This window comes from Vidua macroura, chromosome 3 (genome assembly GCF_024509145.1).
Source record: "Vidua macroura isolate BioBank_ID:100142 chromosome 3, ASM2450914v1, whole genome shotgun sequence".
Lineage (NCBI taxonomy): Eukaryota > Metazoa > Chordata > Aves > Passeriformes > Viduidae > Vidua > Vidua macroura.
Genome location: NC_071573.1, coordinates 50,447,032 through 50,462,992, shown reverse-complemented (window position 1 = coordinate 50,462,992; position 15,961 = coordinate 50,447,032). Strand labels below are relative to the sequence as shown.

The 15,961-nt window shown below is 40.8% G+C and overlaps 1 protein-coding gene across 2 annotated transcripts; it reads left to right on the top strand.

Annotated features, from left to right (window-relative positions):
* The first annotated feature begins 1,638 nt into the window (after positions 1-1,638).
* STX11 (syntaxin 11) lies at positions 1,639-15,303 on the top strand. 2 transcript variants are annotated; one of them, XM_053973999.1, is made up of 3 exons: positions 1,646-1,693; positions 10,197-10,395; positions 12,266-15,303. In XM_053973999.1, the coding sequence occupies exon 3, from the start codon at positions 12,271-12,273 to the stop codon at positions 13,135-13,137; it is 867 nt and encodes a 288-aa protein (XP_053829974.1). In that variant the 5' UTR covers positions 1,646-1,693; positions 10,197-10,395; positions 12,266-12,270; the 3' UTR covers positions 13,138-15,303. The 2 variants fall into 2 exon arrangements, with proteins under 2 accessions (XP_053829975.1, XP_053829974.1); XM_053974000.1 differs by lacking the exon at positions 10,197-10,395 and having other exon boundaries at positions 1,639-1,693.
* The last annotated feature ends 658 nt before the right edge of the window (positions 15,304-15,961 follow it).

The following is a 15,961-nucleotide window of genomic DNA, read 5'->3' as shown; positions in this document are numbered from 1 at the left end:
AACCTCGTCTCATCTAGGTGGCAAAATCTGTAGAAATAATAAATTTCTCTCACTCTCCATTTGCTTCTTAGAAGACTAATATTTTAACAATATTGCTACCTTGCCTGTTACTCAGCTACTGAAGTTTTTACTGAAGTCTCTCCCAAAGCAGGGGAGACTTGACAGTCATCTCTTTGGTCTTCCATATCCTCCATATCCTGAATTACAGGGAAGATACCAGATGTTTCTAGATGAGCATTTTGCTCTTGACAGGATCATCAGACACATCAATTGATGCACCCATAGCTTTGCTTGTGCTGCAACAACAGCAGGTTAATTTGTAATTGTTGTTCCATGCCACACAAAGCAGCCTGTACCTTTGATTACCCATGACATTACATTAATACCCAGCTCTATTTTCAACTCCACTTGCATTAACAACACCAAACAACACAAAAGGCCCATTTGCTTTCTGTGGTACAGTGGCAAGGAGAAAACTGCCTGCCTACATGTGAGGATGCCGCAGCTGGTCTCACAAAGCAGCAGCCTGGAAGAGAAAACCCACTCACAATTCAGTACTTTGAGGTAGTTTTAGGGACCTGGTGAGACCCACGCACCTAAATTTGTCTCCAGCATCAAGGTCTAAGAGAAAAACCCCAGCAAAGTGCCCAGGGCAGTCCTGGATTTTTCAAGGTCAAAGAGCCTTTCTGTCAGATATATTTTTAACTAACCTTTAACCATAAAACCTCAAATATTTTCCTTTTGCTTACATTTTTTTTCTGACACAAAAACAGCATAGAAAATAAGGAGGGAGGAAGCTTTCTACATCTCTGCAATTATCTCCATCATGACAGAATTTATTCTCACTCACCCAGGGTGGGATTGATGAAATGTAAGAAATTTTGGAGCCTTATAACTGATGACTGCTCAGGAAAGCACAGTTGCTCTTTCAGCTACTTCTCAACACCAAAAAAAAAGTAAAAAAAAGTTTAAAAAGTATATTTTAAAATTTTTAGATTCAGATTACGTTCAAGTTTTGTAATGAAAAGGAAAAAAAAGTACATGTCCAAGATTTTCAAGAAAAGCAAAAGCTTCCCATCTCAGAAAGACCTGAACAATCTCTGTAACTACTCATGTGGCTAATTAATGTGTATGATTACTGTGTACCAAACATAGTGACTCCAGGGTTTCGTTAGGTTTTTTTTCAGTTAGAATGATGAGGAAGGTGTTGGGTTTTTTCCCTCAGGAAGTCACAGCGCAAAAAAGGACATCATTTGACCCAAACTCTGAAGCATGACGCGAAGAGCACATCTTCCTTACACAAAGCAGCGGCAATTTGAATTACAGAATCACAGAGTCGGAATGCCCCCGCTTGCCGGCGAGGAGGCGAGGACAAGAAAGCGCAGGGGACATCCACGGGGACGATGGCGAAGAGACGGACCAGCTCACCGCGCCCACGCTTCCCGGCACCCACGGGACGGACTTTCCCCGCGCTGGGCAGCGACACGAACCGCACATCTCCCGCGAGCCCGGGAGGGGGCGGGGCGCCGCCATGCAAATCAGGCCCTCGCAGCCAATAGACGGGCGAGCCGGTCGATGGGCGGGGCGCTCCAAGGGGATGAGCGCTCGCCTCGACGGCGCGGGCGCTGCAGCGGCACGTCGGGGAGCGGCGCGGGCGGAGAGACGCGGGACCGGCCGGACTGCCCTGCCCGGGGTGAGTACCTGCCGGGACGGGGGAGGATGAGACAGCGCTTTCCTTGGGGGCCAGGCGGGGTCTGGTTTCTTCACCCCGGGCATAGCCGGTGCTGGCTTCCGGGACGGGGGCACAGCCGTATTCCCGAGCTCCCCTGAACATCAGCTGAAGTTCCTGGAGGCCGAGACGCCCGGAGCTGCTGCCGGAGGGAAGACAGTGCTGGGCAGCGCCGGAGCCAGGGCTGGCCGCCCCTTCCCGGGATGTCGGTGTGTGCCCGGTGCTCGGCAGCCAGCTCAGCCGGCGAAGCGGAGGGGCCGCGGGGCGTGCACCTCGGTTTTGCCTCAGAGTAGACGAAACTGCCCCTTTTGAATCGAGTGGTGAAGTCTGAAGCCCAGAGGCAGGAGACATGATAGGAAATGCGGACTGGGCTTTTGGGTCCGAAGGTACTTAGCTCTGGTCCTCATGGAATGCAAAAGGGATCGCTGGATTTTCACCGGATGAGAGAAAAACAGAGGCACTTTCAAATAGGTATCTTCTCATCCAGTCGCAACGGATGCCTGTATTTCTACTGCCTTGTTTGTCTGGCTTAACGAGTACTAACATTTTATTTATAGTGCTCATACATGGTTATCTGCTCCACAGCAGATTTTACAGAAAATTTGGTTTATATGCAAAATATAGTAGCTTTTCCTTTGTTCTTGAGTGTCATCGTAGCCAGATGTAGAGGTGGGTGCAAAAGTTAGCATTCTTTGATTGCTTCCGATTAAATTGATACTCATTTCCTTCCTACCAAGAAGAACTGGCACTCGTGTATCTCTGAGATAACTACATGTCACTCTGATACTGAGAAAGGAAATGACTAGAATAACAGCACTGTCCGAAAATGGACGCTTGCACTTCTTGTTCCTGTTCTTTAGAGGGTATTTTAGCAACTGTCTTTTAAACTGTCAGGTATCAAAATTATCATCATTAGGAAAAAGGATGGTTTAGGTGTCCAACTCCTCTGATGACCTTTTTCTTATACTTTTTTGCTCTAACTGCCTTGTATGCCCACTGCTCTGAAACTGAAATTGTGTTTTCAGTCATATGTTATCTTGTGTTTTGGCTGAGGCTCAAACTGCAAGTTAAACTCTGTTGTTGAAAGACATCTCCATGAAGAAAATAAGCACAGTACAGAAGATCTCTTGAGACATTAAAATTAGTAAAGTATAGTACCTTTTGGGCACTACAGATATCAGTGATGCTATGGAATACAACTGCATGCTCTATCAGTCCTGGAGAATTTGGGGGATTAGTCTCCATGTGTGACATCTTTCACTATACTAACAGTATACTAACACTAATAGTAACCAAGACCTGCTTCAGAAGAAGATATGGTAGTTGCCACTGGTGCATAAATAATAGAGAAGGAAGAGAATCTGCTGTGTGAAAAGTCATCTAAATTTCTCCCCAGCATGGGCAGCACTGTGTGAACATACACTTTGTGCTGGACCCACAGTGACACTGGGGGTGAGGGCACGGAACAAATCCTGGGAATACAGGGCCACTGCGGGACTGTAAGGCATTGCTTTATCCATTTGGTGCACTGGAGCTGTGCACTTCAACCAGGCCTGAGAGGGCTTTCTGTATCTTCTCTCTTTCTGTCAAGGAAGAAGGTCCCACAGTGCTTCCACAGAGAAATGGTCCAATTTTCAGCAAGTCACAGCCAATTCAACACAGGCCTTGTGAAAGAAATTGATTGCTTTGTGTGTTTCCAGTGTCAACACAGGGATCAAACTGACCATTTCCCTTTTCATAGAAAACTCCTTTTATGTGCTGGAGTACTGTGTCTCTCTCCCTGATCTTCTGAATTAAATGAAGATAATTCCTTCAGCTCCTCTTTCTCCAGGAGTGTATTTTCTAAAATGTTTGGAGACAATGCCAAATATGCTCCCTTTGACTTTCCTAATGTGATAACTGTTTCAGGATGTACTTTTCCAACTGAGGCCTTATCTATGCCAAGCAGAGTAAAACCAGTCCTTCCCAAGCCACGCCTCATTTAAAACATGGGGTTTTGGTTTTTTTACAATGACCTTTTACTGTGAGCTTGTTTTGTGGCTTGCAATCAGCTGTAACCTCACCAAAGCTTTTCTGCTGCCAAACTAGGTGTTTCCTACTTTATATTTGTGTGAATAACTTTATCTTAATGTGACAGGCTTGACTATATTGAGTTTCCTTTTATTTTTGTTAATTCTTCTCTTACTGTCACGATCACCTTAAATTCTCATCATGTCTCCTCCCCTGCCCTCACCCCTTCCAGTTGCTTCTATTCCCTTCCAGTTCAGTGTCACCTGGAGACTGTACAAGCTCATGTTTGGATCCACTCTCCAAGTCACTAATGGAAAATATGGATAATCTCTGAGTGTGACAGATACCCATCCTAATGCTGATATGTTCAAAACCAGTTCTGATGGTGAGAAGACAACTGCTGTGTCAAATATGCTGGCCAGATACACTTTCTATTATCATTTATCTGGCCCTTCTTTGCCTCTGGTCATCCCTGTAGTTCAAGAATGACAAAGCATGATGCAGAAATTACTGAGACAGTGTTAACTTGATACAGTAAATCCATCTGAATGCCAAATCTGGGGTTACCACTTTTTGCAGTGAAGCCATTTTTGGTTTTGCTTGAATTTTGGATTATTCCCCAAGAGGTGGCCATGAACCACCTCTGGTGAGGAACATCATTCCCAGGGAGCGGACTAGGGCTCTTCTAGCCCCTTCTTGGGTAGTGGAGGGGTTCCACATGAGAGGAGTGAAGCAATTTGGTTTTTATCTCTGCTTTGATAGGCTAGATGAGATATCAAGACACTCTACACAATCAGCAAGAGCTCTCACACAGTGCTTGGCACTTACATCTAGATAAAACAACATGTAGTTTTATCAGAGAGAGAATGATGTCGCATATCTTGACTTCTGAAAGCTTATCATGTATGCAGCTTTTGCCAAATCTGCTATGGCAGCTAACGCATTAATTGCCAGGATTATTCTCAACAAGCTCATGTTCACAAAAGTGAAGGAATTACTGCACGGTCCAGCTTTTTCTGCTATGCATTTTCTCTGTGCTGTTTCTGTGGTATTGACAACTCACTTATTTTTGAAAGCAAGAATAAAGCTTGTTTGAGCTTTTGATATGCCAAATCAAGGGTGTCCCTAATTACATCTATATCTTGTCTCAGCTTCACCGGTGCTTTGAATGGCAACACCCATGAGCTGCTAAGTAGCGTAACTGCCATAAAGCCTGACACGTCCTGGGGCTGAGGCTGTGGGTATGCATGTGTGGCTGGCTATAGGGGTTATTTCCTGGCTGGAGCTAGTTTGGTGCAGGTACAGTTGTGTAGATTTTGCAATCGAATCCCAAACTGAGCCTTATGTGTACTGGCCCACATGACCAAATACAAAGAAAACACCCTGTATTTAACATTAAAGGAATTTTTTTAAAGTCAAGAATACTTCGCCTCTGATTGTAACACTTTCTAACAAGCCTTAAATATATGTGCTTTTCCAAAAATAATGCAGTTGTGCTGATTTAAAAACATCAGTAAAACATGTTACTCCTGACTGATGATCACATGCAACCTCATATTTCTATTTGCATACCAACATAATGTCTTAATCACTTATAAATACCACTGTGTGGTAGCAATAGTAGTTATATACATATGGCATGTACACAGCTATTTTGCTGAGCCAATGTGTTCCAGGGAAGCCGAGGTCATTAATTAGATAATGTGTATGCTCATGGTGCTGTAGTGCCAGTACTGCCGGTGAGTGTGTTGGCTGATTGCCCTGCACGGTGACCTGTAATAATGCCAAGCTGTAGTAATTGCCAAGAAACGCATGGATGGCTGTCTCACTGTTTATGTTAAGTGGTATGGATCTGTCTTAACCGTTTGCCAAGCCTTTGGAGGAACAGTTCACACTCCCTCGTGTTTATCTAGGCCAGTTTTACCTGAAGACTTTGGTGTTGCAAACCAGTGGAGATGGAGAAACTTTTTTTGTCTACAGCACTGTTACCACTGCTCCCCCCTCCACTCAAACAACACCAAATCTAGTTACAATTGCTCATTTATGTGACTTGTGAGGAAAATGTCAAGAGGAGATACCAAGAATCCATTTTATCTATCCACTATTGAAAATTTGTCAGTGGTGATCCATAGCTCTCCAGTGAAAATTTAGACAACCTAGTAAATAGTAGCAGTCAACCCATATAAAACAAGCTGACCTCTCCAATTCAGGAATAATGTTTACATTCATGGCTACTGAGTAATAACAAGCTATAACATCCAATTTTTTTGTCAGTCTTATCATAAATATGTGAAAAATGGCATATTATAGTGCACTTAATGCACACCAGCAGCATCTCCTAGTTTTGATACTAATGTCTGGGAAAGCTGATAACAGATCCACAGAAAACACCAGGATGGTTAACTGTATTCAATACATCTGAGAAGTATGAGATGCACCCTAGATCCTTCAATTTATAATATGTTGTCATACAAAAATGGAGAGTTCTTTTCTGTTGAAGAGATTGAATTATTATTATTAGTAAAGAAACTGACTTAAGTCAAAGAAGAACCTCCAAAGCTATCAGTATTCTAGCAATTATTGCCTTATTTCTTTGAATTAGAGGCAACAATCTGAATTAATTTTTCCCCCCTAGGTTTTTCCTAGACTTTATGATAGGAAAGGAACCACTGGAGACTTGGAGTTTCTGCCAGATGCAGAAGTAGCCTGCAAACAATGGAGTCATCCCTATTTCTCTGAATATATCAGCTTGTAATAAATGTCCTGGCACAGGACAGGAATTTTTTGGGAAAAAAATAATATCCTGAGACATTTGCAACTGCTGATATTTTTCTCTAGGGTGACAGAAAGTATAAAGGTGGTCTTCTGCTGTACACAGGCTTTGATGAACCTATGAGCTGGGTAGTGTAGTCTTCAGATACACTTGGAACTTCTTTATGGATTTCTGTAGCTTTATAACTGGCATTCAGTATTAACTGATGGATTTTAATTCCTGAATACATTTTGCCTATTTTTAAACATTGTGAAATCCAATAAATTCCATAAAGGATAACTTCCTTTCAATGAGGCCACAAAAAGATTTTGAACTGCTGATCTCTGTCGTAGTTGTTAATCTTGGAGTTCATATACATATATGTGATCTTAGAACAGCTTGAGAAGGCAAACTGTCCTAATCATTAGATTTTTTGTTTGTTTGTTTCAGGCTCTTACAGAGGAGAAGAGAGAAAAAAAAGATGAGTAATTTGAAAAATTCAAGCCTGCTGTGCCACCTGTGATGGGCATGGTTGGCAAGACAGGGAATTTGGACTGAAAAGATGACTAGTACTCTGCTATAAGCCAATTACTCTCCTGGAAAGATGAAAACCTACTGTTAAAAAAAAAAAAAAAGTCTTTTCCCCAAGTAAATTAATATTATCAAATCTATTATTAGGCAACAGATACCAAACAAAAATACTGATTCTGGTCTAAGACAATTGTTTACAAAACAGATAGTTACTATAGTTACTAGAAAATTATTATATCTGAGAACTCCAACTCTTAAACAAAAGGCTTCAGCTAAATTTAACACTTTTTTAACCTATGTATGACTTGTATTTTAGTGCAGCAGCAGCACTCTATTTGCCTTGGAATGCAGTGTGTTCAATTCAGCAAGTCCATCTGAGTAGATTTCCATCAATACTACATCCTCTATAAGCCATATGGGAAGTCACTGAAATGTGCTGACGCATACTTAGCTATGAAGTAATTTTGTCTAAGAGCAGGTTATTTCCTAATTGTTCACCACTTGTTTCTTGGGTCATGTCTATTGTGTGTCATGCAATAAAAATCACATTCCATTCAGAGCCAGGATGAGCCACGTGGGTTCCTTTTCCCTTCCAAGGGCAAGAAGGACTACTGACAGATATTATTTAGTGGACTTGTTTTGAAATATCTGTTGTTCCTCAAACAACTGAAGTAAAAGCTTCATCCTGTAAGGCCCTACTCAAGGCTGAAAAGATTACTGACTAGACTTTTCGTAAGCCACAAGATGGTATTAAGTAGCAGCTGCCATTTATGAATGCTGCAAGAAGAAAAAATGTACACTGCCTTCCTTTCCAGCAGCTGGCCATGAAATATGGATGCTGTGCTCAGACTGCTTCATCATTTCACCCTTTGTTCCCAGACTCTGATCACAGAATCACAGAATATCCTGAGCTGGAAGGAACACACAAGGATCATTGAGCCTAACTCCTAAGTGAACAGCCCATGTGGGGATAGAGTGTGGATATACAAATGTTAAAGCTGAGATAAAGCTATTTCTATAACTTTTTATTCTTAGGCTATTTCTACATAGTTAACAGGCTTCAGAACATTTTCATGGCAATGTTAGGCAATGTTTGTAGGACTCCCTTTTGTATGTATATGGGGCTAACAGAAAGGGGATATATGCACATGCATAGTTTTTGATTTTTAGAGTGGATTTTCTTTCTTGTCTGAAATCCCATATTATATGCACTTGTCTGTGCCTGCAGTCTTATTGCAACAGGACAATTTGCATGTTTCTCATGCGTCATGGGAAAGCTTGTCACTGTGGTGATTAATACCAGTAAGTAGCACAGTAACAAGAAAAGATGAGCACTGAACATGCCCTCAGCTGACTGTACTTGCTGGGTATCTGCCTTCAAAGTTGTAACCTCTGCAGTCATCACCTGGCCTGTATTTCCTGTGTGTGCATTTGGGTGTACACATCATGATGGACTGCAGAAGGAACTTCATATTCACAAGGACACATTTACCTAGCCCAAAAATACAAATGTGCAAGTACATGTTCCAGTTTAGATATATGTAGCATTTTAAAATAAAATAAGACTGACAGCTAATCTATTAAACCTCACAGTCTTAGAATTAAGGTAGTTATATACTTGTGATTATTACTCCCAAATAGTTGCTGTCTTGATATTCTAATGTGTTAGATGTCTCCTACATAGACTTGTGCAAGTAGTTGAATATATTTAATGTTCATGGTCAGCTTAGCAAACTTTTTATCTAAGGCTGATTACCAGAACAATTTAGATGGGACCTTTGGACATTGTCTAATCCAGGCCTGCTCAAAATGCACAGTTAGGTTCCTGAGGGTCATGTCAAGTAGAGTTTTAAATATCTTCAAGGATGCTGATTCCAAAACTTTTCTGGGCACCTTTTCCATTGTTTCTAAGTGTTTGGGGTTTCCTTCTTTTTTGACTTTCCCCCCATCTTGTATCTAGCTAGCTCTTCTCTTGTTTCCACTTAGGTCTGTTGCATCTTGTGCTATTGCTGTACATTTCCATGAAGGGAAAATGCCTTGCATTAAGCATTTAGTGATGACAACAAGATCTCCCTTGAGCTTCCCGTTTCTCAGGTTGAACATTCCCAACTCTCTCAGCCTCTCTTCATATGTCAGGTGCTCCAGCACTTCTGACCACCTCTGTCGCCTCCCCATGGCTCATCCCAGTGTCTGTGTGGAGTGACACTCCAGATGTGGTCTCTCAAGTGTCAGACAGGAGGGATTGGGTCCCTTTCCTTCCTCACTTTTGCTGCTTCAGCCTGGATGCATGCCTCATGTTCCCCTACCAGCACACCGAGGTCCCGCAGAGCTGCTTCCTCATCAGAGAACCCAACTTCTACTGCTGCACCAGACACTGTATGAAGGGAGAGACTGATGCTCATTTTACAGACTGAGGTCTGAGGCTATCCCTAACAACAAGACATGTACCATATATTAATATATTGCTGTTCAAATTACAAACAATACAATCAACGTATACGTAGATGCAAACTTTGCTGAGTAACAACAGCATCTGACAAAGGAGGCCAACTCCTTTGATTTGTTAAGTTGAAATGTCTCAAATTGCTGTTCCCCTTACTCTCCCTGCTTATTTATTTCAGCTCTTTAGTGTCAGTTCTGTCCCTGACACCATCCAAGGAAAGCTTGAAAGTTATTGTCCTCTCTTGGGAAGATCTGGTTCCCCTTTGTTTGAAGTGAGAATTTGAAATAGGAAAAGACCTCTGTTAAAAGTTATTCACATCCTGTCCTTCCTAGATAAGGAAGAGCATGTTGAAAATGTGAAGATGAAGTAGGAAGTAGGCTAGGTGATGCGCTTTGGAAACAAAGAGTAAAAGACAGGACTTGGGGAGAATGAAAGAAAGTGCTGAAAAGTGCCTGATTTTGCAGGACTCTGAAGTCAGGCTTAAATAGATGGCATCCATTTGTTAGGACAAAAGTGTGAACACTTCAGCTGTGGAGACATATCCCAGACAGATACAGGTCCTCAATGCAGAGCTAAAAGATACTAATGTTGACCACCTTAAACATAAGTTTTGGTATGTAGATACAAATTATGTAGGCTTTTAGAACTAAGTACTGGGGAGCTGGGAAAAACCCAGGGTGAAGACTGTAAGTGCAACTGCAACTTGATCCCTCTGTTCCACTTATAACTAGACTCTACTGGATCTGCTGGATCACAGAGATTGTGTGTGATGCTGTCCACGTCACTGGAGAGGAGCTCTTCACAAGTGGCCTTGATCCATGTGTTCATTCACTGATGTCCAGCTTGTTCCTTCACGATCTTACTCAGCAAAATGCTTGGGGCTTGCAGCAGTGACTGATGTCAAAAGGGGCTGACTTCTGAAGATTCCAGGTACAAAGAATTGGGCTTGAAGTGTCTCAAGTAGGCATCATAAATTATCAAGTGTCTATCACTATTGTCCTTAATGACTCTGGGCTGAAACCCAACTGTGGGGCTGTTAGATCTGCCTTTCCCCAAACAACTGGTAGGAGTTTATGGAACTTTCCAAAGATTTTGCAGGGGAAATCCCTGAGGAAATGAACAGTAGCAACACAGTCAATGTGATCCCATGAACTGAATGATGAATATTAAATTTTAAGTTGTACAACTTTTATTCAGCACATACAGACTCTAGGCAGAGACTTTGTGGAAGTGATAGTGCACAGGCCAGTATTTAATGTGTGATCTTCCTCTGTCCAGGCAACATTGTGGTGTAATCCAAGGCAACACTTCACAGCTCCCTACTCTTCTTTTAATGTTTGACTTTTTTACCTTTCCTGTTGTATTAAAAGAAATAAAAAACCAATATTTTTAGAGATGCTGCAGAATTAGTATATACATGAATTTACTACAGCATTTTCATGTTGTGAATTACTATGTATTTGCTTCTCCATTTCTTTCTGGGGAAGAAAGGGTAGACCTACTCTTACAAAATTACAGATTTATTACACAGGAGCTTTACTCAGTGTTTGCTTGACAAAGAAAACACAAACAGAAAGTGAAATCATTGTTGAGCCAGTTGTTACTATAGTCTCTGTTGAAGGCTGATGATATTTAATTTTTATAAAGTTTAAAGCATGGTAGGCACAAAGTTTACAGAATCGCAAAATTGTTAGGGTTGGAAGGGACCTTGGAGATCGTTTAATCCAAATCCCCTGCCAAGACAGGGTCACATAAATCAGGTGACACAAGAATGTGTCCAGTGGGTTTTGAGTGCCTCCAGAGAGGAAGACTCCACGACCTCCCTGGGCAGCCTCTGCCACCCTCAATATAGAGATGTTCTTCCTCATGTTGAGATGAAACTTCTTGGGTTTTAGTTTATGGGCATTTTTCTTTGTCATGTTGCTGGGTACCACTGAAAAGAGTCTGGCACCATCGTTTTGGCACCTGCCTTTGACATATTTATGTGTGATCAGATCTTCTCTCAGTCTTCTCTAGACTAAATAGGCCCAGCTCCCACAGTTTCTCCTCGTAAGAGAGATGCTCCACACGCCTAATTGTTGATGTCTGGTACTCTATGTCAATGATAGCATCTGGAGACACTAAAGTTGCTTTTTTTCCCCCCTTTTTTCTTTTTTCCTTTTTTTTTTTCTTTTTTTTTTTTTTCCCTATCTTGATTCTTGATACTTTCCACATCATTTTTTGAAACTTTTCTTTCCCAACTGTATTGGTAAATGGCATTTCTGAGAGGCTTCTTAGTATTCTTCCAGGAAATGCAAACTTAGAATGAGGGAAGCCCTGTGACATTTTGGGCAGTTGATGTAATGAGGGATCAGGTGCTAGAGGAGATTTCTCTAGTGAGCAGTAGTGGAAGGTGTTCAGTTATTAACATCTCTACAGATGGTGATAGCTGAAGGTTTGCTATCAGGAGTCTGGTTTTCCCCTCCAAGTAAAAGACTGGCATTTTGTGGGGAGTTTGGATCTCTCCTACTATTCTTTTTGACTTGTCTTCAGAATTCATAGACTTTTTTCCTTCAGTTTTGTTTCTAAACTTGTACTTTCTAGAACAGTGTTCTAGCAGAGTTTTGGATGTGATATCCATCACTGTATAAAATACTGCGAACAAATTTAAAATCTGGTATTTTGGGTTATCTTTGATGAGTTACATTTGTTATCTATGATTTAGTTATCACTATGATGTAGTTATTAGTTACAAATTTTCAACTCTTTTAACCAATATTTTAGTTACTTCAAACTCATTCCTCCTGTTCCTGTTTTACAGGCAGGATGAAAGATCGTTTAAGTGAGCTGCGTGAATTTGCCAGGTTACACAACCAACAGTTTTCTGATAGCGATGATGATGAAAATTCACCCCAGGATATTCTCCTTTATGAGACTGATTATGCCTTGGAAATCCTTCATAAGGACATACAGAGCATCCGGACAGAAAATGACCACCTAAAAGCGGATGTCAACCGTCTCAGAAAGCAAAACACCCGCTTCCTTACTTCCATGCGCCGTCTTAGTAGCATCAAACGAGATACTAATTGTATTGCCAGAGACATTAAGAGCCGTGGAGAAAGCATCCACAGGAAACTGCAGGTAATGAGAGATTTCTGTGAAGATGCAATAACAAAATACGGAGCTATGTCTGTCATTGCGAGGGTGGCGAAGAACCACTATGTTGACCTCATGCACACATTTCAGGATGCTATGTTTGATTACAATGCAACAGAGATGAACCAGCGGGAGAACTGCAAGATTCGAATTCAGCGGCAGCTGGAGATCATGGGCAAAGAAGTTTCTGGCCACCAGATTGAGGAGATGATTGAGCAAGGCAAATGGGATGTCTTCTCCGAGAATCTCTTGTCGGATGTTAAGGGAGCTCGCGCAGCCTTGAATGAGATAGAGACGCGGCACAAGGAACTGGTGAAGTTAGAAGGTCGCATTAAGGAAGTTCACGAGCTCTTTCTGCAGGTGGCCCTCCTAGTGGAGGAACAGGCGGACACCTTTGATGTTATTGAGATAAATATGCAAAATGTTGAGGACTATGTAGGAGATGCTAAAGACCAAGTGAAAAGAGCTTTGGAATACAGGAGAAGACATCCCCTCAGAACAATACTCTGCTGCTGCTTATCATGTTGTAGAAGGTGATGGTCCCACTGGACCCACAAGACTGACTTGAACATCTTCAAAATCAGGTGTTCTTTCCAGAGACTGTTCTGTAATGACAAGCCCTAGAAACAGGGGGGATATTTTGCAGTTGGTTTTGTTCATTGCCTTTTTACTAAATGTGCTGAAGGCTGTTTCTATTTCTGAACTCCTAGAAATGTTGATAAAACTATTTTTAATCTAATTTTTATTGAAATGTTCTGTTACTGTAACTAGAGGTGCAATATCTCTACAATGATGCTCATTTCATATAGGCAAGAAAGAAGAATGAATAACTTATCATAGGGAAGATGAATACTTTCAAAAAGTAACTTTATTCTTATTTGTCAAGTGAGGCTGCAGGTGGTGAAGCCTTGTTGCTTGGGGCAACACAGTACAGCACAGAATCAGGAGGTTTCAGTTTTAACTAGTTTGGAGGCTGCTTGATACAAATTTGACAAAATACTGAGCCTGGAGCAGCAGCAGGACACAGAACCAGTTTCTCTTTCAACTTGATTTTCAGCTGTCAGGAATCTTAACAGAAGTGGCTGCACCTTAAATGAGAATATGCAAATTTTTCTCCATTTGTGTGCAAATGACTGCTTTTTTTCCATTTTGAGTACCCAACTCTCTCAAGGTGGCTAAAAGCACTGCAACACTGAGGCATCTCACTCTTAACTTGAGCCACTCTCTGGACTCTCAGTTTCAAACCTGCCATGCTTTCATGTTCTGATGCATTCTTCTGCCAATTAACACTTCAGCCAGAGGAGAAACATGGAGTGGCCTTCTGCAGAAACATGTATAAGAGGACAACAGTTATGGGGTTGAGAAAGCATTTTAGGATCTCCTGTACTGGCACATACAGAAGAGGCAGTTTTAGTGGAATGACTAGCCTGTCAGTACACTTTTATTTTTTATAAGCGTTGACCAAATATGGGGTTTTTTATATCTATTTTAAATAAGATGAAGGATTTTTTTTTTTAATATGCAATTTTACTTGTGTACAAAGATTTTGACTTTTCTCCAATTGTTGGGAAATCTCCACCTGGGAAAGCAAACACAACTATTTCTTCAGTATATCTGAAGAAGAAAGAAAACAGTTTCATGCCATTTCAGTGCTCTTTTCAAGCTTAAAAGGAAACTCTCCTTTTGTTGGACCCTGCCCTTACACAAGGGCAAACCAGTATTTTTGGAGTATTGCAAGGAAATAAAAAAATGTGCAGTCCTGGTAAGCACTGAGCATTGTCAGTGAAACATATTCACAAAGTCTGGTGATTGATCACAGCTCCTGCTTCTGGAGGTTTTCCAGCTGTATTTCTAGGTGGCTTCCTACACTGTGATCTATTGCTATCCTTTGAAATAATGCAGGACATTTTTTCAGAAATTAATTTTTTTAAACTAATAGTTCTATTTGGTCCAATTTAAATAAATATATTTCAACATTTCAAATATTGTGTATTTGGGAGTTTTCCTCAGATGTGCATAGATGTACACCTTCCTGCACCAGTTGCAGTGAAACTTCTCCCTTCTTACCTTTTGCACTTTGATTTTATGTGTGAAAAAAAACCCCAAACATTTCTTACTATTTGTATTAATAGAACAAAACAGTAAAATAAATCCAACTTCCAAGTTTTCATATCCTACTGGGAAACAATTTTAGCCAGACAGGCTTTTTTACACAAATAGAAACCAAAGGGGTAACTCTTCTCAGAAACTGAGTGTCCCTTTTGCTGTAGCACCTGTCTCTGATAACATGGAAGAGTGAGGAACACCGATCTCCTAAACTATAAGATATTTTTGATATTCAGTAGTGTACTGGTAATATCAGTGTTATGCTTGTCTGAGGATGTCTCCAGTGAGGTGTTCAAACTTGAAATGGGAGAAAGGAGGGTGATGAGCTGGGACCACAGCCAGTGGCTTTGGTGCTACTCAAGAAGACAAAGTTGTTTACTCTGTAGGTACTGCCATTAAGTCAGTGGAACTGTGCATTTGTAGGGAAATACCCTAAACCTCCGAGAGTCAGCATGTGGGGATAAATCAATGAAGAATTAAATACTGTATTTCCTTTCACATGCATATTCCTAGCACTTACCAATGTTTTTGATAAAAAATATGTGGGTTTTTTTTGTGCTGGTTCCTTTTTTGCATCTACAAATGGAATAAAATATTTAATAAGAAAAACTCAAAGTGCCGAGTGTCGTACATTGAATCTGCAGCTCTGAATAGTGTTTTGTGCTGTCAAAGTTTAGTTTAAAAGTTGCTGGACTAAATTATGAGTTGGTAAAAGGAGATTAAACAGGGCCTAGAAAAAAAAGTCCTAATATTTGTTGCCATGGTAAATGAAATGTGTTGCATCTTGAGATAGACTTACTATTGTTTTTTCCCCAAAACACCCAAGAAAAATGAGTTTCATGCATTCTAAGATGATTCTCTAGTTAAAAAAAATCAAATTTATTCTGGCAGTTCTGAGAGACCTTGATGATTTCACTAGTAGATATGCAAAACTAGTATTCAAATTTTTAGTTTGATTTCAGGCACAGGGAAAAAATGGTAATTGTAGACTTTCTCTCCTGACTTAGTGCTGTTGCTGTAGGGGAAAAAATGAGAATTAGTCAGAAACCAACCTGAGACCTTTTAAAACTATTTTTAAGATGCACTGTGAGTTCAGAGACACTTAAAAATTACTTCCAGTAACTGAAGCAATCATTCTATCATTCTCTTCTTGCAAACACATCCATTGCTTAATATTTTGGGGTTTTTTTTACCCTTCAGTTGTGTAAGAACTCAAATTTAGCCAGCGCATGAACTTGCCTAATTACAGTTGAAC

What these genes read in the sequence shown, in the direction of transcription:
- STX11 (XM_053974000.1), top strand. Translation starts at nt 12,271, where the DNA reads ATGAAAGATCGTTTAAGTGAGCTGCGTGAATTTGCCAGGTTACACAAC.